This window comes from Chrysemys picta, chromosome 1 (assembly GCF_011386835.1).
Source record: "Chrysemys picta bellii isolate R12L10 chromosome 1, ASM1138683v2, whole genome shotgun sequence".
Taxonomy (NCBI): Eukaryota; Metazoa; Chordata; order Testudines; family Emydidae; genus Chrysemys; species Chrysemys picta.
The window spans coordinates 12641409-12667412 of record NC_088791.1 but is presented as its reverse complement, the minus strand read 5'-3'; the positions used below and the strand labels follow the sequence as shown (position 1 = coordinate 12667412).

The following is a 26004-nucleotide window of genomic DNA, read 5'->3' as shown; positions in this document are numbered from 1 at the left end:
TAGACTTAAGTATGTGCCTCAGGGCTTTCCTGAACTGGGGCCTTCATTAGGGCTCTTGAAAGCCAGAATTCCCATTCTGTGGGAAATTCTGAAATTAAAACCAAGGATTTGTTGTGTACTGGAACAAAAACTCACAATTTTGAAATTTCCCATGGAATGGGAGGCGTCTGAAAGTTTTGTTTAAAAAAAAATTGCAATGACCTTTTTGTTTTGAGTATTTTTCGAAACAAAACGGACAAGATTCCCTGAGCTGCCGGGGTTCCGACTACCTGCCTGGAAGGTTACCTAGAAGCTGTGAGCCTAAGGGTACATCTGCACTGCAAAAAACAAACAAACAAAAAAAACCAACAACCCCAAAACAAACGTGCAGCAGAAAGTCTCAGAGCCCAGGCTCACGCTCCGAGGCTAAAAATGGCACTGTAGATATTCCTGCTCTGGGTCTGAGACCCAACTCCCTCGCCGGGTTTCAGATCCCAAGTGGGATGTCTGCATGGCTATTTTTAGCCCCATATCACAAGCCCGAATCAGTTGACCCAGGCTCTGAGACTTGGTGCTGTGGAGTTTATTTTGTTGGCAGTTTAGACATACCCAGAGAACCCCTGCTCAAGCCAGGGGTCCTAAGTCTTTCAGAGTATGTCTACACTGCATTGTAAACCCAGGGTCAGTCTCAGGTTTGAGCCCAACCCCCACTACTGTCCAGACACAAATCTTTCTGACTCAGATCAGCAAGCACTTAGGACCTGGGTCTTATGACCAACCTGGGGAGGGGTGGGGTCCAAGCCCAAGTCCCACTGTGACTCTGATCCAATCCCTGTCATTCTGCAGTGTAGACACAGCTCATGCCGCAGACCTGAGTCAGAAGGTCTGTGTAGTGCAATATGGATGCGTGAGCGCGGTTGTGAGACGCAGGTCCAGCAATTGTAAACCCAGGTTTACCATGCAGTGTGGATGCTCATGCATGGGCTAAGAAACCCTGAGCTTGGGTCCCGCAAACCCGTATTTACAATGCAATGTAGACATACCCCCATGGTCCTGTCTCTGCAACTGCCCACGGGCTGGTAGGAAACTGGGCAGCTCTCGCCAAATGTGTCAATTTCGAGGCATTTTGCAGTGGAAAAATGTTCTGTCAGAAAATTGTCAACCATTTAATCACTTAAAATGACAGTGTGACTACTTCTTTCCCAAACCCCTTATCAGTGTATTTGTGGTAGCCTAAAAGGTAGAGATACAGCTATCAATCTTGAAGACATGATAAAAATCACACAACATACTTATTATATGACATCTGTTTTATTTTGATGGTCTAAATAAAAGAAGATTAATTTGAGGTTTATATTGTATATTAAGGTTTCATTTATAAAGGGTTAATAATTAATCGGTGTTTTAATAAATGGGTAATCAATTGTTATAGATTATTATTGAGTCCAATACTTCAGTAGAATCATGTTCTCTAATCACCGATATATAACACCTTCTACCGATGTGTTTATAACTATAACACACATTATTCTCATTTATAATATGCTTCAAACAACTATTATTAATCCTTTATAAATCATATATTATGGAACCTTAATATAAAGTATGGCCAATTCAGATATATATTTTTGAATGCTCACGTAGTCTTTGATGTACGTTTATTTAAAACCTTTGCTTTCAGTGAAAATACAGCATTTAATGTTTTCGTCAGGTGTTTTGCCTTCTTCAGGAGAGTTCTGTAGAAAGAGCTGATCGTGTGATCTGAAGTTGAGTCACACACCTCTTTGTTTATGGCCCAGATCATGAAGCAGTTGGTTAAACAAGCAATCATGCTGTTTTTTTACAGCACGCTTTTGGAATTTTGTGAAAATACAAAACCACTCAGTTCAAAACTTAATCTGTGGACTAACCGAGCCATTTTGGCCATTTTCAAGATGTGTACTTTAGTAATGCGCATTTGGCTTTTTTTCAGGATTCCCACTGAAGAACCCACAATGAACAATCCTTTTCATTTGCAAAATGTTATTAAACCGCTTCTGTATAAATTTAGTTTTTTCTTGTTTGAAAGTGACCATCTTTGAAACTTAATTTTTTTTATTTTTATTATTTGTGTTGCAGTAGCACCTAAAGGCACCAGCCAAGATCAAGGCCTTGTTGTGTTAGGCGTTGAACAAAAATATCATAAGACACATTTCCTGCCCTGACGAATTTACAATCTAAAGAGACAAGCTAGACAAATGATCCCTGTTTTTCACCTGGAGAACTGAGTCACAATTGAGACTAAGGGAAGTTGGTGGCAGAGTTGTGAATTGAATTTGCATCATCCAAGTCTCAGTCCAATCTCTTAACCACAAAATCACCCTTTCTCCAAATCAAGCCATCAGCTGAGACCACAACCACTAGGGGATGATTTATAAATACACTAAAATAAAAAAATGTTATGCCCTAGCTGGGATTTAATTCACAAGGGCATTATTTGTAGAGCCAGTTGAAGTTTTTTCAACTCTTCCTTTTTTCAACAGAAAAACTGTTGTTTCATCAAAATTTAATTGTTTTGTGGGAAGGTGTTGCATTTGACATTTTCAACAGGGAAAAGTGGAAATGAACCATTTGATGGGGAAAAAGTGGACACAAATCCATTTGTTTGGAGAACATTCAAACATTTCATTTTGACTTTATCTTTTTGACTTTACGTTAAAAGATTAATTTTATTATAGTATTTATGTATGTATAAATATAATTTAAAAGTGGAAACAAAATGAATCAAAATGACAAAGATGAAATAAAAAGATTTTTACCTTATTGAAACAATGCGTTTCCCCATCAAAATGAAATAGTTCAAGAATCCCGAATCGAATTTTTTTGGAATATTTTGTTTTGCCAGAAACTTCAAAATATCATCTTTTCACTTTGATTGGGAATATTTTTTTCCCCTCCAAAATGTTACAATTTTCCTGCAGAACAGAATTTTCCAGTTCCCAACCATCTTGAATTATGTTATTGCCCCTTTGGGTTGTTAGAATCCCAGGGACAGTTGACCGTTTCAAACCGGAACAGTTAACTGGAGACCTGAGTGCATCGTAACACAAACAGTTCATCCACAGGTCCCAAAGCACTTTATAAAGGTGTTTCAATATTGCTATCACCATTTCACAGACTGGGAGACTGAGACACAAGGAAGCTTAGGGCCTGGTCTAGTCTATCCATTGTCTTCACTGGCGTTTGGATCAGGTGGAATGACTTGCCCCGAGCTAGGATTAGATCCCACATAGCCTCAGCCTACAGCCTGTGCTCTAATCACTAGACCACAGCATTTCTTCCTTGGAATAGGTAGAGTTTAAGATGCTGTTTTATTAAGATAGTTAAAGATCGTGGCTAAGTGCTCTGCTCTTGGTGTGAACCCTATTGAATGCGGAACTTGGATTTCTCAAACGGGGCCATTGGATTCGCACAGGAGATGAATCCTGGAAATCTCATGAGCCTGAGGCTCTATGGGGAAACCACACTCTCCTTGTGGATCTTGGGCTGCTCACATAGGAAGCCTGTCCTTATGCCGTGCTCCCCAGCTTCCCTTCCCGAGCCTCAACCCCCACTTTGAGGGATGATAAAGGGTGGGAGGGAGCTAATGCTGATTCAACTGCTTCCTGCCAGGAAATCTCTTGGTATGCCAGGAAATCTCTTGGCTGAGTCTGGCATGCTGTATAGAGCTGCCTTCCTTCCAACTTCCAACCCGCTCTGTTCCCAGGAAGGTCACACTAAGGGCCTGGTGCAGGCTCAGGGAACAATATATGCACTATGCAGGTAACATAGCTACAACTTTCTTCCTCTCCGTGGTTCCCTTCCCATTTCTATCCAGCTTGTGTCTCATCACACCGCCATCAGGGGAGCCCCTCACTTGCTACTGCTGTAGTTACTCTAAAGCGGATTATCAGCTGAAGCAAAAATAACACATTTCCCTGCTCCTTCAGCAATGTCTGTCCATGTAAATATCAACGTGCTCTTTCTTTGTGAATGACGTTTGCAAATTTGGGAGCTCTACTACACATCCTCAGTGGATTACTTCTTTTATTGTGAAAGAGTGTCCTCGTGCAGGGATGCAGATGAACGGTGTGTGTAATAAAGAGAGTGGGATTTACAGTAACCTCCAAATGAACGATTGTCGTGCTGGTAAATTGCACATCCGTTTAATACAATGACCCCACGCGATATTTATGGAAATGTTTCCCCCATTTATTATGGCACAGAAAGTATTTTTGAGAATCGAGGAGGGAAGCAATGGACAGAGGTACCCTTACAGCTGTCCATCGTATCCAGCAATGATGTCACGGCATCGTGTGTGTTCTCTTGCGGCTGTATTGTCCAATCTGTGCAGAGCAAGACTGCAAACAAGCGTCATATATGAAAGTTTAGGATTCCATTGAAGATTTGGCATGACGCTTGATCCTTTTTTCAATCAATCTGTCGCATCTGTCTTTCTCAAAGTGTTACACAACTGTTATCGGTAGTGGTCCTCCGTTCAGATCTGTCTTTGGCTGTGTCTTCCAAGTTATCAGTGCACCACATGAGCTGAAGTTTTGCTTATGCGTGTCTTTGAAGTGTTTACATTGACTGTTCTTCTTGTGCTTTCCGAGTTTCAGCTCACCCTGGAGGACTTTTTTCAGGAGTCTATCACCACCCGTTCTGATCACATGACCCATCCGCTTAACCTGAGCTTTGATCATCATTGCCTCTAGGCTGGTTGTTTTTGTTCTTTCAAGGACAAAGCTTTGGAATGGAACCTAGGCAGATAAGAGAGTCTAATGGAAGAAATTGTCGATTTGCCTCCTGTACAGTACTGCTGATGCCAAAAGAAGCTATTGTTGACCCACATGCTGATACTGGAAACCAACAGCACAGTATGGATCCTGTGACTGTTGGAGGAGAATAATAATCACTTAGATTGCCACTCCCAAGCATTCAAAAAGACTGAGACAGCCCACCCTGCCTCTCCCCAATCATAAGAAATACGAGTTTTTAAACAAACATTTGGAATCTTTTTATTGGCCCACTAGTTTTTGAGCCAGTAGGCTTCGGGGTTTTCTCTAGAGCTAGACAATTATTTTTAAGAAAAAGAAAAAACCAGGATCCTCATGTACTCCCATGACTCCAGGAGCCATGGCTTTCAAAAAAGCACCAACGATCATGAAACTCCCAAGAGCTGGCAATATTGTAGTAATACCTGGTCTTACTGAATATAGCTCTTTCGACACAAGGATTTCATGGGATTGCAAACATAGTCTCGTAACTCCCTTGTGAGCTAGATAAATATTATCCCCATCATACAAATAGCTAAACTAAGGCATGGAGAGGTTAATAGGTTGACGCTGTATTACAGAGTGAGTCACTGGCACGAATAGAACATGGGCTCGTAGGCCCATGGTCTAACCACTCGACCACAGCATGTGTTGCTCTTCAGCCCTAGAGTTACAGTCTGTTCCTTTAATGGGAGCACTTGTGTCTTTTCTCCTCTGTTGTTATCATTTTATCATCACTGCTGCAATGACAGTTTCCAATTAGCTACCAGCTCTCTAGTGTGTTTATATAGAATCATAGAAGTGTAGGACTGGAAGGGACCTCAAAACGTCATCTAGTCCATTCCCCTGCACTCAAGGCAGGACTCCTGTTAGGTGTTTGTCTAACCTGTTCTTAAAAACCTTCAGTGACTTAGATTCCATAACTCCCTAGGCAATTTATTCAAGTGCTTAACTACCCTGACAATTAGGAAGTTTTTCCTAATGTCCAACCTAAACCTCCCTTGCTGCAGTTTAAGCCCATTGTTTCTTGTCCTATCCTCTGAGGTTAAGGAGAACAATTTTTCACCCTCCTCCTGGAGACAGCTTTTTATGTACTTGAAAGCTGTTGTTATGTCCCGCCTCAGTCTTTTTTTCCCCGCAGACTTAACAAACCCAATTTTCTCAATCTTTCCTAATAGGTCACATTTTCTAGACCTTTAATCATTTTTGTTGCTCTCCTCTGGACTTTCTCCAATTTGTCCACATCTTTCCTGAAATGTGGCACCCAGAACCGGACACAATACTCCGGCTGAGGTCTTACCTGCACTAACAAAGTCCCTTTGTTAGAGCTGACAGTTAAGACGGGAGAAAGGCTACTGTGGTAACTGGCTTTAGGGATACCATGTACATCTTCCTGCACCATTTAGCCCAGCAACCCGCCCTCAGCAGCTCACCTGCCCTATTTGTGTGTGGTTGTCTGCAGCCTTTAATTCACCAGTGTGTCCCACAATCCTTTGCCCAGGAAAAGGAGATAATGAATAAGGAAGTCAAGAGGAGTACAGGGAGCAAGTGGGGGATTAGGACGGACATAAGACAAGAGGTAACGGTGAGGTGAGGTTGTATAGGGGCAAGAGTTGAAAGGAGCTCTGAAATTATTTTTGTGCGTGGCACACATTTTTGGTGGCTATGAACCCTATGTAAGCCTTAAATTCCTCCTAAGACTCTCAGTAAGGTCCAAGGAATAAATGCAGCCTTCGTATTCAAGTGGTTGATTTTTACTCTGTTTTAAAAATTGCATTTGCTCACTTTTCTTTTTATTTCCAAATTGGGAGCTACTGTTTGAAATGAATGTTCTCTGGTTTAAGGGGGTAGTGGAGCTTTGTATTTTACACATGGAAGATGCATGCAGAAGAGTGATGCAGTAAAGAAGTGCATTCTGCAGATGAAGCTTTTGGTTCGAACTTTGCTCTCTGTTACACCGGTGTAAATCTGGAGTGGTTCCATTAGTCCAGCTAGTGTGGATGTGTGTGGATGCAAAGAAGAGCAGAACTTGTCCCTATGTTTCTAGCCAGTTTACTTTTCTGCAATTGCTTCAGTTGCATTTTTATTGGAGAAAAAGGCTTTAATGTAGGATTCAGTGCAGGTGAAAATACGGCTGGCCTTCTAGCCCCAGAAGAGAAAGAAGGAACATCTGCACTGATTCCTGAATTCAGCAAACAAGGCCCCAAAGAAGCACTTGCACATTCACTTATGTGTAGACTTGACAGAATTAGATTTTTTATTTTATCATTTCAGTGGATAATATTGGCTTATTTTTATGCATTTTTTCCAATTTTTATTGACTTAAATTTTCAGTTGTGCAAAAATTGTGGGTTTTAAGCATTTTTGTTTTTGTTTTTATCAATTTAAATGTTCACAGTGGTGGGAAGCTGGGGGGATGCCAGACAATAGGAGGGTTAGATGATAATTATTTAATGACGGTCGACAGTTTGTATGTGTGCTTATGGTGAAATTGACATTGATCAACGTTTACCAAGAAAAAATTAATTCTTCCAAGCCTATCTCTGTGTAACCAATCTGTGGCTCCAAGGTCACCTGCTAAACCTCTCCAAATAACACAGGGTTGTACAACGTGAGTTACAGGAGATCTGTTAGTATAGCTGTTTGTATCCTCTGTAGACTTGTGTTTCATGGGCAACGAAACCACATATGCTTGAACAGATCTGACATTCCATCCAGTAGAGGGCAATGGTGCACACACCCTCCGTCTCAGGGCCTGATCCTGCACTGAGACTATAAAACGGTTACTTACCATCTCGTAACTATGATTCTGTATCATCGTGGATCATGTCCTGCATCAGAACGTGCTACGACCTGGCTAAGATCCCAGCTGTGGCATTGAGGGCGCACTCCACAAAAGCGCAGGCTTCTTCCGCCGCATTCCACATGCAAGTCCCTCTTCAGGAGGTATGCAAGGCAGCAGCGTGGTTTTCCATCTACACTATCGCTCAACAGGTGAGAAACGATGCGGCCTTCGGCAGGGCAGTCCTGCATTCAGCAACTCTGAACTCCAACCCCCCCTCTGGGGAAACTGCTTTGGAGTCACCTATTGGAATGGGCATGAGCAAGCACTTGAAGAAGAAAAAACGGTTACTTACCATCTTGTAACTGTTGTTCTTCGAGATGTGTTGCTCATGTCCATTCCAAATCCTGCCTGCCTCCCCCTCTGTCAGAGTATTCCAGCAAGAAGGAACTGAGCAGGCGGTGGGTCGGCAGAGGCCTATATACACCGCCATGCAGGCGCCACTCCAGGGGGCTCCACAGCTGACCTGATGGGTACCGCTAGGGTAACACTTTCTGACGATCGTGCACACACCTATTGGAATGGACATGAGCAAGCACTCGAAGAACACATAGTACCATGAATAGTTCCATTGTAGTCCACCCCAGCCCACCTTGAATGCTACCTTGTCTGCTGGCCTACTTAGATCCACCCCCCATTTTTGTGCATAGGTCTCTTTGGGAGGGATCCCGGGCACAGCTTCACTGCAGAGGGTTAAATGATGCAGACGACCTTGGGCGCTCATCCCTACCTAGAGTGAATTCACACACTGAACACAGGATCAGAGTCTCCAGCCCCACAAAACCATCTTAAAGTCTCTGAACCGGAAATCTATTGCATTTACAAAGCAAAGGATGTTTCCTGTCGGTATAAGTCTTATACAGTGCTGTTGATCCAATAAAAGATATTACCTCGCCCACCTTGTCTGTCTAAGTCGCACACAGTCCAGACAGAAGTAATGCTGAATGGCTTTCAAAGAGGCGATGAGACTATAAATGCATTGTGATCAGAGTTTGGATTAGGGCAGTTAATTAAAACCCCCCACCAAAGTGAACATGCAATGCTGTCTGCGTGGCTTTGAATCAGTTGGCTACACTCTCCTTCCCCTTCCCCCCCCCAAAAATCCGTGGGACTCTGTCTAAGGGCTTCAATGATCACTTGGTAATGCATTGCTTCTGTAGTGAATTATGAGTAGAGAACTACCAGGCTGGATGAAATAAAGCTGTTTGAAAGAATTTGATGAGCTGGCTTTCTTTGTTCAATCTGACTCCCGTGAAATGGCAGAAGTTGGCTTAGAGCCTACAGATAGATTCAGCGTGACAGGTCCTGTATGGGAGAACCTAAGAAGAGTCTGCAATAAACATGTCCCTGTCGAAGGAAGAGACACAAAAAGTTACCTCAGTCCCATGGATCACTATTTAGAAAAAAGAAAATGAGAGCAGTTAGGACAAAGGCCTAAAAGAGATGACAGTGAGGAAGACAGGTAACTGCTGTTGGGTTGGTAGGAATCAGTGTAAAAAAAACAAAGGCCAAGATTTTAAAAAGCGAGTTGTGATTTTGAGACACCTTAAAAGGGGCTTGATTTACAAGGGGGTGGGTGTTCAGCACTTTCTGAAAACTGGGCACCGGAAAATTGATGCAACCAAAATCACTAGGTGATTTGGAAAACGCTGGGTGGGGTTTTTTTCTGCCTGCCAGCTCTGAAAATTCCAAACTGGGCTCTCTCTGCATCCCACATCATCACTAAGTACAAAGCTTCGACAGTCAGAACTGGGCTGACAACTTGCTTGACGTGTGAGCCAGAATACACTCCAGCTTGCTGTCCCGTAGATCGGCTAGCTTCCTTTGATGAATCTGCCACTCACCCGTTATTAGAGACAGGATACTAGACCAACCGGACCATTGTTCTGATTTGATTCTGTATGCCAATTCCTGTGTTCCCACTGGTGTTGCAGATTAGACCAGAGTTTCTGACACTAAAGCAAGCAGGCAGGAATAGAACAGAGATCAGGAATGGTGAAAAAAGAAGGCATTTATAAGTAGTGTCTTTTCCGGTTATTGCTGTGCTTTAAATATTTTAAAGGCCATAAAGCTCCTGGTTCTGCCAGAGAAATTGATGCAAAAATGGTGCTACATAAGATATCGGGAAGTTAGAGACTAGTTTAATCATTATTTTATACTAGTACTTTTAATTTTGCTAATTTAAATACATTTGGAAGATCTTTGGCTCTAGGGTGACCAGACAGCAAATGTGAAAAATCGGGATGGGGGTGGGGGATAATAGGAGCTAGGGTGACCAGATGTCCCGATTTTATAGGGACAGCCCCGATTTTTGTGTCTTTTTCTTATATAGGCTTCTATTACCCTGTGTCCTGATTTGGTCACTCTAGAGCCTATATAAGAAAAAGACCCAAAAATCGGGACTGCCCCTATAACATCGGGACATCTGGTCACCCTATTTGGCTCTGTAAAACTGACTACATAGTAAAAATACCATTAGAGAATGGGCTTTTAAAGGAGCGTAGGAGAGGAAAGAGCCCAGTGTGGGGAATCCTGAATTTTGCTCCTGTCTCTGTCACTGGCTTTGGCATGTCGGGGCCAGATTTCGAAAGGTCCTTAGCAGGCTAAAGAGGCAGATAGGTGCCTAAGTCTGCCACAGAGGCTTCACTGGCATTTTTCAATGCTGCTCAGCAGCCATCACCCCCCATACGCCTGCTTTCCTGCCCATCAGCGCCCCGGGGCTTAAGAGTCAGTGGTCAAAGCGCTACCCCACGACAAATGCCCAAGGCTTTGAGAAATGGGGCTCAGACCGTGAAACGGTGCCGACTCCCCTGGCAGTGCTTCGGTGCAGCTAACCCCAAACTCATCAGTTAATAGACTCCCGTTGGCTTCAAAGAGCTTCGGATTATAGAATCCTAGCAGATCAGGGTTGGAAGGGCCATCAGAAGGTCATCTAGTCCAACCCTCTGCTCAAAGCAGGACCAATCCCCAGATAGATTTTTGCCCCAGATCCCTAAATGGCCCCCTCAGGGATTGAACTCACAACCCTGGGTTTAGCAGGCCAATGCTCAAACCACTGAGCTATCGTCCCCCCCCCCCCCCAAGGGATCAGGCCCCTTGGACAAAAGCAGCCTCTGGTTTTGGCTCTCCTCCTTGAGACCCTCTGGGCTTGATTTTTTCCCAGAGGCGCTGAGCACCCGCAGCTCTCATTGACTTCACTTGGAGTTGTGGGTGCTGAGCGCCTCTGGATATTAGGCTCACGTTGGGCACTCGAAATGAATGCACACGTTCGGCACTTTGGAGTTGATCTCTCTATGCCTCAGTTTCCGGACGGGTCATCTGGGGAGAATAAATGTTTTCTGCCTCATGGGGGTGGGGAGAGGAGTCGTTAGGTAAATGTTCAGCCGGTGCCTGGGATATGTGAAATGCTGCACATCATGAATGCCATCCCTCGTTAGAAAAATACAGCGTCTGGAGGTATTATCTCGGCTACGAAAGATGGATCACTGTATTGCTAATGGTAGAAATGCCACTGACCCCCATGCCCTTGAAAACCGGTACTGATCTAGGGCCAGCTTGTGAATAGCCCTAACATGACTGTAGCCCTAGCCCTTCCTAGCCTACCATGCTAGACTTACCCAGATCTTCATGTGCTGTGTGGAGTGCAGCGGCTGAATTCCACCTGCTCCCTTTAGCAAAGGGACGGAGATTTGGTGGAGCCAGGGCTCCTCGCTCCTCCTTCCCCAATGCTCTGGTGGCTGGGGAGGGGGAATAAGTTGCATCTGTGAAGGGCTGCAGTAAATCACTTCCCCTTCAGAGCAAGAAAGAAGAAGAGGTTAGTCTGCGGGTGCTGTGGCCTACACAGAGTTGTACCTAAGGGCACAATCTCGCCCATGGCTTTTGGATCTCTGGTGGAATTATTTAATCTTTTGACACCTTTTAGGTCCAGTCCTGTTCCCACTAAAGTCAGCCGGAGCATTCAACGCACTTCAATGGGAGCTAGATCAGGTCCTTGGTAGTTGGTCCTTACCTAGCGCAGCAGCATCGTTAGGTGTCTCAGAAATACTCAGGATAAACAGACTAGACCGTTTCAGTTCCCACCAAATATCAGAATTTAGTCCTACATTTAAGTCTGGCAATAGCCTTAATATTTCAGATTATGGAGCTATTTCGCTGCTTTCTCAAGCCCCATAACTTCTGGAGAAATGAGCGTGACGGCAAATTAATGGCTCTGATTTGCAAGTGCTCAGAAGGTTTCGGATTCCCATCAGTCTGGCTGTAGGCCAGCTAACAGCATTATCACTCCTCTCAGTGAATTAACAGGTGACTTTCCCTTGCGTACAGCGCAGGGTAAAATGATGGGTTGGTATCTTATGGGGCTGCCTGAAGCTTTTGGTTCAGGTATCCTGCAGCCTAATCACAAAGAAGCAAATCCTTTTAGTTGAGGAAGGCCCAGAATGCAGGTGACCCAATGTGGTTTCCCCTGGGAGGGAGCAGGAAGTGGCGAATCTGTGTAAAAAATTTACTTCTTGGTGGCCGCTGGGGATTGTGCTGCCTTTGTTGGTGAAAGCCTGTGAGCAAAGTCTGGGCCCAGTAATCTTCAAATAGGGGGTGGCCCAGCCCTTGTTCAAGAGAAGTGGCATAAATTATCTCACACGGTCCAGCCTTCACTTTGTGGGGAAGGTCAGGAAGAAGGTAGTGCCAGGCCAACTCCTGCAGCAGCTGTATTCTTTCCCTTTTTGTGGAGCTTAGTCAGTCGGGCTTCCGAGCTGGATATGATATGGAAACTGCCTTGATTGTTGTAACTGCCTTCGGGTAGTGGAAAGAGGTTGTACATCCATGCAAATAAAATGAAATCGATCAGCACCTTCAATACCCATCACTATGCGTTGCTTTTGACTCTCCTGTGGAACCTGGCACCAATAGCCAGAATTGCTTTCAGGTGACTTTGGGGGGCTTGTCTACATTTGAAAGCTAATTTGAATTAATGTAGGGTGTGAATTTAAAGCACAATAACTATCCCTAAGCAGCTTCATGTATGGACATTCCTATTCTAGAATAAGCGTGTCCACCCATGCATCAAGTCCGGAATAGCTCTATGTGTAGACAAGCCTGCGGGCCTTCTCCGCGAGAGAGGATTCTGAGCTCCTCTGACACCCATGCTGCCTTGTGGGCCGTGAGAAGGAAGAAACGAGCCACATTGCAATGAACTCTGGCCACACCCTTTTCCTGCTCCTGACATGCTCACTGTGTTGGGACTGGGTGTGGGGCATTGGAGCCTTCGTATGCTGGGGGCATTTCCCTGAGAGCACTTCTGCCCTCTTAGGCTATGTCTACATTGCAGTCACAGGGATTGGTCCTGCTTTGAGCAGGGGGTTGGACTAGATGCCCTCCTGAGGTCCCTTCCAGCCCTGATATTCTGTGATGTGATTGCAGCTTGCAGAGACCTAGCCAAGCTAGCTTTAATCTAGCTAGTTCAGGTACTAGAGGGGTGAGGCTGTGGCACCATGGGCTTCAGTACAGGCTAGCCCCACAAGTGATTACCCAGGGTTCCAGGCGAGCTTGTAGAGCTGCCCCTGAAGGCCGGGTTGCTGCAGCTTTGCTGTTCTGGTACCTGAGCTGGCTAGATGAAAGCTAGTGTGGGTATAGCTCCGCGAGGTGCACTTGTACCCTGTGATTGCTGCAGAAACAGCCTTTAAGGGCCTTCTCTGCCACCAGAGCAGCGTAAAGTGGGCGGAGCCTCGGAGGGTAAGAGAAAATCAGCTCCCAAGATGGTGCTTTAAGTTCTGAGTTATTTCTCGTACGAGCTGTGGCATAGACTGACTTGGCACTCCTGGGCAAGTCACTAAAGGGTACTTGTTTAAAAGGGCTGAGGCCTGGAGTCCTCCTCTTGAAATGAAAATTGAGCCTGCAACGTTTGCGTTTGCACTGTTGTGTCTGCACTTGACATGCTGTACCAATTTGAATACTTGCCGCTCTAGCTACCCGACCGCAAGTGCAGATGGGCTTGTTAGAGGTGTAAGCATTCAGATTTGCAGCCACGACATGTTTTGCAGGTGCAAAAAAAAGCAGGTAGAAGTTTTGCAGGTATATATTGCACCTGCAAAAGGGCAGGCACCTTGTCAGGAAACTTAGCATGCAACAGCTATCTGCCTCAGTTTCTGTAGGATTATACCTACCTCTCAGGTGTGCTATCTAATTAATATTTACAAAGCACTTAGAAAATCCAGTGTGGAAGGTGCTGTACAGAAATGCAAAGGAATATGATATGATTTCCAAGACTTATAAGTGGGATTTTAAGCTCTATCTTGGCTAGTCTGAGAAACCGCAAACAAAAGGATTCCACATCGTTTGGGTCAGATCTTCCACTGGTGTAAGCTGGCATAGCTTCATTGATGTCAGTAGAGCTATGCCAGCCAACAGTTACTGAGGATCTGACCCTGTATTTTTAGCACTGTAGTTACTGCATGCCGCTAGGGGATCATGGTCTCTAAATCCTCTATCCAGTTGCTTCCAATTTTCCGTTGACAATAATTTTTTTTCTTTTGCAGCTAACATTGCTACGTTTAGAACTATAACAGTATTTCTGTTTATCAATATATTATCTAACCCTTGTGTAAATTAGGTCTGAGAAAAAAATCTGATCTCTAACTCCCAATTATAGGCAGATGAAATTAGAATGTATCCTCAGAGCTCCTCAGTTGCAGACACACAAGATTAATTACAGGAGGTTTTTCGTACTAAGGCTGAGGTTTTCTGAGTTACCGAAGGCTCTTGAGTGCCCGGTTTCTACTCCTTTTAAAAGGAATTAGGTATCTAAATCCCACAGACGACTTTGTAAATTCCAGCCTAAATGTAACAAAAATTAGTTAATGCTGAATCCTAAGAAGATACAGGTTTGTTTTGTTTGGCTAGAAGATAGTGGCTCGGATATTGTGAAGCAGAATAGAAGTTCCAGGGAATTTGGTTCAATCCTTCCTTAGCTTTTCAGAAACATATTTATTCACTAGCTAGTTAGTGAGGTCCTAAGGCAGGGGTCGGCAATCTTTCAGAAGTGGTGTGCCGAGTCTTCATTTATTCACTCTAATTTAAGGTTTCACATGCCAGTCATACATTTTAACGTTTTTAGAAGGTCTGTTTCTATAAGTCTATAATATATAACTAAACTATTGTTGTATGTAAAGTAAATAAGGTTTTTAAAATGTTTAAGAAGCTTCATTTAAAATTAAATTAAAATGCAGAGCCCCCTGGACCAGTGGCCAGGACCCGGGCAGTGTGAGTGCCACTGAAAATCAGCTCGCATGCCGCCTTCGGCACGCGTGCCATAGGTTGCCTACCGCTGTCCTAAGGGCTGCTTTGTCTGTTACCTGGGAACAATGCTGTGTGGCGTTTCCATATTAATGCCTTGTCAATGAATTGGATGTGATCGTGGCTTTTGTCCTCTGGGGTGATTTATAAAACATTCAAAGATACCTTGTATACAAGTGTGAGGCTAAGTGGGGAACATGAAGCATGTAATTGGGAAGATGCTGCTGGCGCTGGTCATCCACCTCCTCATTTGGTGTAAATCAATGTCCTTGACTTCAGTGGAGCAACGCCTACTTCCATCAGCTGAGGATCTGACTCAGTGTGTGTGGTGTAGACTCTCTGGGGTCTGTTCTTTCATAGTGCAAACTGTATTTGCATCTAAAACTTGAAACTCTTAGCTCTGTTTTCTGTTGGATACAACCACAGCGCAGAGCCGATAAGCCCAGGGCCATGCTGGTCCTGACCATGGAAAGTGGCTTTATAATATACATGGCGTCATCTGCAGTGCTAAATGTTTCTTTTATTCCCCCCCTCGCAGCAATCAAAGAGAAGTACACCGACTGGACGGCGTTTCTTATACACGATCTGACAGGCTCCCGAACGGCACCTGCAAATTTACTGGAAGGCGTATGTATTAGATTGCAGTTTATATTTAATAACGTGGCACTGTATTTATATTATAGCGATGTTCAACCATGAAAATATAGGGCTCTGTACTTGCAATGTCTGTGTATCCCTTTAGGGTGTGTCTGCACTACACTTGGGAGGTGTGATCCTGGCATAGGTAGATAGACTTGCACTAGCTCTGCTTAAGTTAGCGCGCTAAAAATAGAGGTGAGGCTATCACAGCGGGGCAGCGGCTTGTGGTAACCACCTCAGCTTGGACCCCGGGGGCCAGGCGGGCATGGTCTTGGGCTGCTACCTGAGCCGCCACCCTTGCCGCAACATCTACACTGCTATTTTTAGCGCACTAACTTAAGGAGAGCTAGCTAGCTTAACAATGCAGATGCATTTCAAGATACTCCTCGCTTTGATCGCTTTGTTTCTGCCCACTCGTGCAAGTCACAAACACATGCATTCATTTTTAAAGAGTGCGGGTACTTCACTAGTTAGCCACAGGGTAGACTTAGTAGAATATCGCCAGGGTTTTTCAGTCCACAAGGCCAAAAATCCTAAACATTCAAAGAAACAGGGCATGGCTACACTAGCAGGTTTACAGCGGTGCAGCTGTAAGGTCTCTAATGTAGCCGCTCTAAGGTGGAGAGAGCTCTCCCAGCGGCTTACCTACTCCAGCCCCCGTGGGCGGCAGAAGCTCAGCGCTGTCCACACTGGCGCTTATGTTGGTGTAACTTATGCCACTCCGGGTGATTTATTCACACCCCTACGTGACCTAAGTTATGCCGACATAAGGTATAGTGTAGACATAACCTTAGATGATCATCCACAGTCACTTTCACGCTCCCGGCTAGAATATGCCGAAAGCCTAAGGGATTGACTCCTATCTCACACTGGTGCAATTCCAAACCATGTGAATGGGATCAGAATAAGCCCCCATGTCGCTTGTAGGCTCTACCCTACCTCCTTTGATGTTGGTAGAAGAAACCGGCAGGCAACAAGGCAGAAGTGTGGAGGGAGGAAACAGCAGCTTGGATAGAAACCGTTTGCAATCTTGTGTTTAATGGTGTTATGCTCTGTTATGTGCGAGGTATGTGGGTAATACAGTACGTCATGCTGTGTTTGTAACCCACTGGTAAATAGAATTACTGTTAATCAGCACTGCAGATCATTGTTATCATTGCATATTGATTTAACAAGGTAATTTTCTGTACTGGAGCTGTTCATAAAAGGGTTCTTGCTGTACTTTCAAAATGAATACTCAATACAATCCAAATGTTAATGTTAGCATTCTGCTCTCATGGAAAAATGACAACTGATTGTTTGGCTTAGCTTCTAGCATGCAGATCAGAGAAGCAATATTAGCTTTATAATTGCCAGGCATCTATTATAATAAATTAAGTCATTACGGTGTTACTATATCCTTTGATGTTAAGGAATGTTTTATTGCACTGAAGCAATTGTATGGAAGAAAAATGACATTAAATCAGAATTCCGTGATATTGTTATACACCTCTACCCCGATATAACGTGACCCGATATAACACGAATTCGGATATAATGCGGTAAAGCAGCGCTCCGGGGGGTGGGGGGGTGGGGCTGCGCACTCCGGTGGATCAAAGCAAGTTCGATATAACGCGGTTTCACCTATACCGCGGTAAGATTTTTTGGCTCCTGAGGACAGCGTTATATCGGGGTAGAGATATATTTAGAAACAGCATTTTGCCATGACATGATCCTTTAAGAGATTGTATGGATGCATTTAATAAATACAATAAGAAAGTTGCTAATACTGTAAGCAAATGTATTGCACTGAGATGTATCAACTATTCACAGAGCTGGTTGAAAATTTTCATGTTACACAATTTCAAACTTATTTTTTTAAATATTAAAAATATAAGGGAACAAATTACAAAAGAAATATTGTGATTCCAACCCTCCTCTCCATTTTGTTGATCAACCCTAATGCTGGCTGAAGTTTGAATTTCAAATTTTTGCAGTTTTTTGAATGGGGAAAAAAGAGGAAAAAAAGGGACAATTTTTTTGAAATACCGGCTTCCCTTTTTTTCCCAACCAGCCCTAGTATGAACCATTTTCGAACTCTCTCTGATTTTCAAAATGTTTTAGAAATCCCTATAAAGGCTATTGGTTTTTACTGTGTGTTTCCTTCAACAGGCTTGGTACACAAACAGCTAACAATTTAGGCCCTGATCCTTCAAACACTTACGCATGTGCTTAATTTCATTGCTGTGAGCAATTGGGACTGCTTGAAGAAACAGGGTTGCCAACTCTCGGAATTTTATCGTGAATCGAATGATTTTTTTAATGTGTTTCTTAAATCCCCAACTCCTGGAATCAAGAGATTTGTGCATGAGAATCTTCGCTTTCATTTAAAAAAAAAAAAGTATGTTTCTAGACCTTATGAATTTCAGAGAAAAGCTTGAAAATGTGAGGCAAGTGCACTCTAATAGCTCATAAACCCGAAGGGAAATAAAAAGAATCCAAAATATATTATTTTGTGGAAAAAAAAAACCCTCTTGATTTTTTTTATCCCAATCACAGGATCTTTTTAGAGCCTGACTCGTGGTTTTGAGTGCTTGAGGTTGGCGGTACTGCAGTAGTAAAGCTGAGTCTGTGCTTATGTGTTTGCAGGATCGGGGCCTTAGCACGTACTCTGTGTGTAAGAAAATACACACTGTCACTGGAACGTCTTGTTTCACTTTAAATCGGCTATGAGGGCCTGATCCAGAAAACCGCTCTCTTTTAGCACCTGATCTCATGCACTTTGAAGTCAATGGGAGTCTTCCATGGACGTAGTGGCCTTCAAATTCCCACTGGATGGCCCAATCTTGCCCCCATTGAGATCAGTGGGAGGTTTGCCACTGATGGCAGTGGGGGCAGGATCAAGTCCATGGTGAATGAGAGCTCTGTGCACATGGGGGCTTTCAGGATCATGCTCTGAGTAGCATGCCTTCTAGGTTAATTTCAGGGCCCAGTCCTATGATGGATATACACCCCAAACTCCAGTTAGAGTCGGTGGGGGTGAAATCCCCTAGCAGGACTGGGCCCTGAATCCTTTGGAAGAATCCTACTAGGTGGATTCCTAAGAATCCTAAAATGTCCAACAGCAATTTTATTTTTTTGTTGGTTGAGAAATTAGCACAACTGTTGTTTTCTGTTTTCTTCTGAATTTGCACTTGGAAGCCGTTGGGTAAAAGAGGAGAACAGACTGTTTGCTGATAGCTTGGATGATGGTGTGAAAAACAAAAATAATCTTCTGCTGTCATCTGTTTCCTTGAGACGTCTTCAAATAAAATTTAAAATAAGGAGTTTTGCTTCTATTCAAACAGCCTCTGCGAGGAAAAAACCCTGTAGACCTCATTACAGTTGATTCCTTAATAGAGCTGCAGGATTCCCAGAACCCTTTTCAGTACTGGATAGTTAGTGTGGTTGAAAATGTTGGAGGAAGATTACGCCTTCGCTATGTGGGATTGGAGGAGACTGAATCCTATGACCAGTGGTTGTTTTACTTGGATTGCAGACTTCGACCAGTCGGTTGGTGTCAAGAGAATAAATACAGAATGGACCCACCTGCAGGTAAAATGGCTCGTTAAAAATATGCTCTCATCATTTGCATTTGAAACCTGTTTATTTACTGAGAATGGTGTGGATCTGCTGTTTGTTTCTTCTAGTTTATCAGTCATGTTTTTTTGACCACGAGTTACTCAGTTTAAACCCATTAGGCTGGTGGATTTGGTTAAGGGCATGAGGCTGGTTTTGTGGCTCAGACTCTGACTTAGATGACCTAAGTTCAATTCCCCGCTCTACCATAGATTTTCTATCTAATCTAAGGGCAAAACCCCTAAGCGCTCTGCCCCTCATCTATGAAATGGGGATAAAGTGGCTTCCTGTGGGCTTTATGGCAAGCCGGGGCACTGTAGATTCAGCTCTTGTTTGCAGTGTAGTAACTTGTCGTGTAGATCAGCCCTTTGTCTAAGTTGGGTATGATAGGTTGGAAGTTCTTCAGGGCAGTGACTGTCTGTTACTACGTTTGTACAGTCCCTACTACAGTAGGTCCTGATTCCTGTACAGTCCTGATTCCTGACTGGAACTTCTAGGTGGTATTGTAATAATAACAATAATATAATGAAAATATCCTGAGAAATGTGTTTTGGAGCATAATGTCTCATTCTGGTGTAAACTAGAAATAATTCCACTGAAGTTAATGGCACTACTGCAGTGTAAAATTGGAGTGAAAAGACGGAAAACTAGACCCACAGTGTAGTGGCTTTGTATAGGTAAGTAACTGAGTGGTGCCCTCTAATGGCTGGACTCACAGAGAGGCTAAAGTACCTACTGCTGCTGCTGGCTAAGGGAGCTCTCTTTTAGTGCAAATGGTAGAAGTCTGACTTTTTAGAGTTGAAAGTCCACGATTATATTTTCCAATTCCCCTAAAGCATGTGTGATTTTTATACCAATTGTGTCTGTTGTTGCTATGTTAGTAGGACCAGATTTGACTTCAGGGGACATGCCTGTGGGATGAATTTTCCCCATAAAGTTGGGCTGGGCTGGGCAAACCTTGTCAGTTTCATTTTGAAGGAATTTTTTTTTTTTTGGATGCTTTTCCTCTTGGGTTAGAGTTGCTTTCATTTGCACCCCTGAGAGCTGCCCCGAGTTATGGATTCAGTCGAAGACAACTCAAAACGAAACTCAGCCAATGGCACATTTTGCCTGGCATTAAAAAGTCAGCACGTTTTTCAGCGTTATCGTTTCCACCCCAAGTCCCGAAGCAACTTGACTCAGCGTCATCAAAACGTTTCCCTCAACTCAAGTTATGGCTTGTAGTGAAACCCCAGACCAGGCAAAATTCCCCTTGAGGAGTAAGGATGATTTCTTAGTTAAGGCACAGGAGACCTGGCTTCTATCCCTAACTCTTCCTTTGTCCCTGGGGGCAAGTCACTTAACTTCTCTGGGCTTCAGTTGTCCCATGTGTAACAGAAGGAGTCTTTCTGTTGATTTCAATAAATGTTGAGTGTGGGAGAGTCGGGATTATCCCTGGGAAGGTGTTTTTAATGCTGCTTTCCTCCTGTGTTGCAAATCATTAGAGCAGTTACCAGGGTGAACACATTAAGGCAGGTCAGTGTTACAAATTTTTGTCAGCAAAGCTATGTTGGTCAGAGATCTAAACTCCTCCCCTCCCCTGCAGCTGACATAGCTATGCCAGAAACCACCTGCGTCCCCACCATGTAGCTGTAGCTGTACTGACAGAAGAGTGCTACCATGGGGGCGGGAGGGAGAGGGGAATATTGCTATGCCAACAGAAAACCTCCTTCTGTCGGCATATGCTGCACCTCTACTAGGGGGCTCTGCCGGTGTGGCTCTGCCTGTCTAGCTGTGTCAGCAGAGCTGGTGTTGGGTAGAGTAGTCTTGTGTTGTGTAATAGTCTGTGGGTCACCAAAACCCACCGTTTCATTGCTCCCCTCTGACGACCTCGCCGGCCAACTTAATTTTCAGTAAACACAGCTATGATTACCTCTGTCTTTTCTGCTTTTTGCTTCCATTCTCATACTGTATTTGTTTTTGGGTTTGTCTCTTTCCTTTGTTCTGGCTCCGTTTTAGTCTCTTTATTTTTTTTTCTTTTTCTTTTCTCTAACTTGGTTATTTGGCTTTCTTTCACTGTTCTTGTTCTCTCTCTCATTCTCTCTCTCTCTCGCTCTCTCTTCCTGCCCTCTTTCCTTCTCGCCTTGCTCTTTGCTTTCTCCCCATCGTCCTCCCACTGTTACGTGGGGCCCTGATACACTAGTGTAAATCTGAAATAACTATTCAAGCCAGCTCTGCATTATAGCATCCAGTGGCTTCAGTGGAGGTACATTGCTTCACACCAGCTAAGGGTCTGTTCCAGTGGAGTTACACCAGTGTAACACTGGTGGGAGAGGAGAATCAAAGCCCTTGCTTCTGCCCCTGTCTCTCTGTCCGTCTCTTTCTTGATTAGTTCCCTCCTAATCCCTACTGTTCCCCAGTTGTTTTGCCAGCTGTCAAGCTCTCCACTCTATTGACAAGCCAAATGGCAATGTGAAATTGACTAGGTTTCTAGTCTTATCATTGTGGACCAGCCCCTTAAAGATCCCTTATCTTATGTTTGCTCTGCTTCTGGAGCAGAGCAGAGACAAAGGTGCTGGTAGTCCCACTTCATACTCAGTACAGTTTGTTGGCCACTCGAAGTCCAGCTGAGAAACAAAGGATTACAAGACCCATTAGATATATTGTATTGTTACTAAATAGACACTATTAATCTGGGAGAGAAAAATGTAGGCTGCCACAAATTGAATATAATTTCCAGTAAGTAATTCCTTATTAATCCATCCAATGGCAGCATAATTTCCTTTTACGCACATTAAATTATTTCCTAGATTGGAGATAAATGCCTGCAGATAGCGCACCCAACATTTGATTTCGTACTCCCTGAGCATCGGCATTCAGCTGAGAAGGAAGTCAGTTCCATGCGGGCAAGTATTTCCTATGGATCCCTGCCAAGAAATGGCGATGTGGGTGTGACGGGTTCGGTCACAGACCGTCACCTGATGTGCTGAGATTACCTCTGAGCCCGTTTTCCCTGCCAGCTTGGGACTCCAGAACCTTGCGTGCTTGAGCCAGACACGCTAGCCTGCTGCAACACAGACCCAGGTCTGGCTCATGCCCCCAAAGCTGCAGACTTTAACCAAAAACTGCTCAGCAGGTCACCTATTTCCAGCCCCCAGACACCCAGCTCCCAATGGGATCCAAACCCCAAATAAATCCGTTTTACTCTGTATAAAGCTTATACAGGGTAAACTCATAAATTGTCCGCCCTCTATAACACTGATAGAGAGAGATGCACAGCTGTTTGCTCCCCTAGGTATTAATCACTTACTTTGGGTTTACTAATAAACAAAAGTGATTTTATTAAGTATAAAAGTAGGATTTAAGTGGTTTCAAGTAATAATAGGCAGAACAAAGCAAGTTACCAAGCAGAATAAAACAAAACACACAAGTCTAAGCCTAATACATTAAGAAACTGATTACAGGTAAATCTCACCCTCAAAGATGTTCCAATAAGCTTCTTTCACAGACTAGACTCCTTCCTAGTCCGGGCCCAATCTTTTCCCCTGGTACAATCCTTGTCAGTTCCAGCAGACATTTTAGGTGGAAACTAGGGGTTTTCTCATGACTGGGACCCTCTTTGTCCTGCTCCACCCCCTTTTATAGCTTTGGCACAAGGCGGGAATCCTTTGTCTCTCTGGATCCCCACCCCTCCTTCTAAATGGAAAAGCACCAGGTTTAGGATGGATTTGAGTATCAGGTAACATGTTCACATGTCCTGTGAGACCCCTAGGCCTGATCTACACTAGAGGTGGGGATTGATCTAAGTTGCGCAACTTCAGCTACATGAATAACGTAGCCAAAGTCGACGTACTTAGATCAACTTACCACGGTGTCTTCACTACGGTGAGTCGACTGCTGCCACTCCCCCGTCGACTCCGCCTGTGCCTCTCGCTGAGCTGGAGTACAGGAGTCGATGGGAGAGCGCTCGGGGATCGATTTATCGCATCTAGACTAGATGCAATAAATCGATCCCCGCTGGATCGACCGTTGCCCGCCGATCCAGCCGGTAGTGAAGACATACCCTTAGTCTCCGTTCTTCCAGGGCTGGCCCGCACGTACCCTGGAAGGTTTGCAAGTAAACAGAGCCATTTATAACCAATTGTCCTAGTCAATGGGAGCCATCAAGATTCTAAACCACCATTAATGGCCCACACTTTGCATAATTACAATAGGACCTCAGAGTTATACTTCATATTCCTAGTTTCAGATACAAGAAAGATACATTCATACAAAGAGGATGAACACACTCAGTAGATTATAAACTTTGTAATGATACCTTACAAGAGACCTTTTGCATGAAGCCTATTCCAGTTACCTCATATTTACACTCATAAGCATATTTCCATAACTCCATGCATTATGGAGTGCAACGTCACAGCGGGCAGCAATCCTCAACTCAGCGAGTGGAGGCTTCGGGCCACAGACAAAACTTTAAACGTTCAGGCTGAAATTCCACCAAGGGCAGAGAGGGCCAGCACGAAGTTTGTGTCACCCACTAGTGAGTGTGTGTTACTGGTCCCTATCTCTTATGAGCCACAGAAGATAGGAGTCTTCTACAGCTCCTGCTTTGGCTCATACTGTAGTAACTGATGGTTTTAGCTTTGGCGGTCCCCAGTTCAATCCTCTTTGCAATGGTCAAGATACCGGCCATCAGGTATGGGCTACTTAAGTCCCAATTAGAGCTCTCTATGCTCTGATGAATGTCACCCACTGCATGCAGGGCATGTGAATTTTTCCAAGGTGCCAGGTTCCTAGGAGTTAGCATAGCATTGCTCCCCTCCTGCATGCTTCCTATGGCATACAGTATCAGAGCATCTTTCCTCAGGATCTTCTAAGGGATTCCTCTTCTCATCGGCCCGTGGTCCTCTAGAGGCCATCTCCTCTACGGCACCTCTTGGGTGGTTCAGCAAAGCCCATGGCAAGCCCAGGAAGGCAGTTAACTAATGTGAAGAATGTAGTGAAGGTGCAGATGGGCTGAAGTGAGGATCTTCTTGGGAGATCGTGCCACAGCCAAATCATTGCCAGGGCGTTTTCCCTCGCGTTCACCCCAACGGTCGCTTTATTGTCATTCTGTTACGTGACTCCTAGTTTTATTCCCTGGTTCCTTCCCAAGGGATTCCATCTGTCCTTGCTCTTTTCACCCTCTGGGTGTGTTGGACGTATGCACCCCCAACTACCTTAGCCAATCTATGCGTATCCTTTCTGGGCCTGATACTGTGACATGCCAGCCACTCTGATCTCCCAGTGAGAAGTGAGGGTGCCTGTCACCTCACAGGATCAAGTCCTCAGGGCCTGTCTTCAGCTGGTGTAAATCAACGTCGCACCATTGCAGTCAGTCCCTCCAGGCTATGAACTTCATTTCCTTGTGTGAATGTTTTTTCTAAGTTGAATATCAATCTGAAGACTGCAGGTTTGGGTTTCAGCTTGGGTGGCTATTTCAGAGGCAGGCAGGCTGTTTATTACACTGCGTTTCAGGAGTGAGAGTCTGTTCTGTGCAATGCAATGCACAACTCGCATCCCAGGGGAGGTGGGCAAAGGTGACTTTACGCCATCTTTCTGCCCTCCCAAGCCTGGGCTATCCTGGGTCTGGAGAAGGCCCCAGCGTAACTTTGGATAGCCCTGGGGACCTGCTTAAGTGATGGCTGCCCTGTGGAGCACAGCATTGCTCAGGATCGAGACAGGCCTACCCCCAAAACACGCCTCCTCCCCCCCGTCCCTGGCATGCTCCCTGTGCCAAGACTTGCAAGGGTGTCATCAGAAGGCAGCCCTTCTGTCTGTCTGCCACAGTGCCTGCACTAGGGTGGTATCCTTCCCCAGCGGGAATCAGGAGTTTGAGCAGTGGTTCTCAAGCTTCCACATAGCGAGCCTCTGAGTGCGACCCCCCCCTTATAAATTAAAAACACGGTTTTATATATTTAGCACCAATATAAATGCTGGAGGCAAAGTGGGGTTTGGGGTGGAGCTCCCCCATGTAATAACCTCTCAACCCCCCGAGGGGTCCCGACCCCCAGTTTGAGAACCCCTGAGTTTGAGGGTCCCCTTAAGTCCATTTATCTGGCACAAAGGAGCTGGAATGGGGCGAGGCTCTGACCCCAGATGAGTTTGGATTCCTGGGATCAGATGCTCATCTGATGTAAATTGGCGCAGCGCCATTGAAATGACACACGCTCGAAAATCTGGCCCCAATTTTTGATACAAAGAGAGATTGCCTCATTTCATGCGAACTTGTAGTTAAAGATGAATCGGCAGACATTTTAATTGCTTATTTCTTGTTGCCCTCAACACAAATTGACACGGCACACTTTGTTCAATTGTCTGCAACACTATCACTTAAAGAGAATGCTTTATGCTCTTTTAACGCTGCGATTTAGTGTCCATAAACTTGCCAACATAACTTAACTGCCTCTATCTAATGAAATGCGTTCATAATATCACTCGCTGGTTATTGCAACTGGGAGATGTGCCTTTATCTTTTGAGGCTCATTGAATATGCACCAAAACATGCAACTGATTTTCACCTACTCAAATGCAAGAATAATAAACGCCACTCGCCTACTCTCGCCCCTAGCTCCATTGCAGCCACTGCAGGAAACATAGAATCATAGACTATCGGGGTTGGAAGGGACCTCGGGAGGTCATCTAGTCCAACGTAAAACATTGCAGGCCATTAGGAAATATAAAACACAGTAAGAAGCTAAGGAAACACCCGGGGTCAGATCCTCAGCTGGTGTAATGGCATAGCTCCTACACCAGCTGGTGTAATGGCATTGCTCCTACACCAGCGAGGTTCTGGCCCAATAAATCTGCATCTGCAATGTTGCCAACCCCAAGTGTTTAAAAATCAGA

The 26004-nt window shown here is 44.5% G+C and overlaps 1 protein-coding gene across 3 annotated transcripts in view; it reads left to right on the top strand.

Annotated features, from left to right (window-relative positions):
• The window catches only part of SFMBT2 (Scm like with four mbt domains 2), a 202655-nt gene that overhangs the window by 80860 nt on the left and 95791 nt on the right, over positions 1 to 26004 (top strand). For all 3 annotated transcript variants that reach the window (XM_024106345.3, XM_065552962.1, XM_024106344.3), the window contains exons 5-6: positions 15440 to 15528; positions 18867 to 19113. In XM_024106345.3, the coding sequence (XP_023962113.2) occupies positions 15440 to 15528; positions 18867 to 19113 (336 nt within the window). The remainder of the gene's footprint in view (positions 1 to 15439; positions 15529 to 18866; positions 19114 to 26004) is intronic.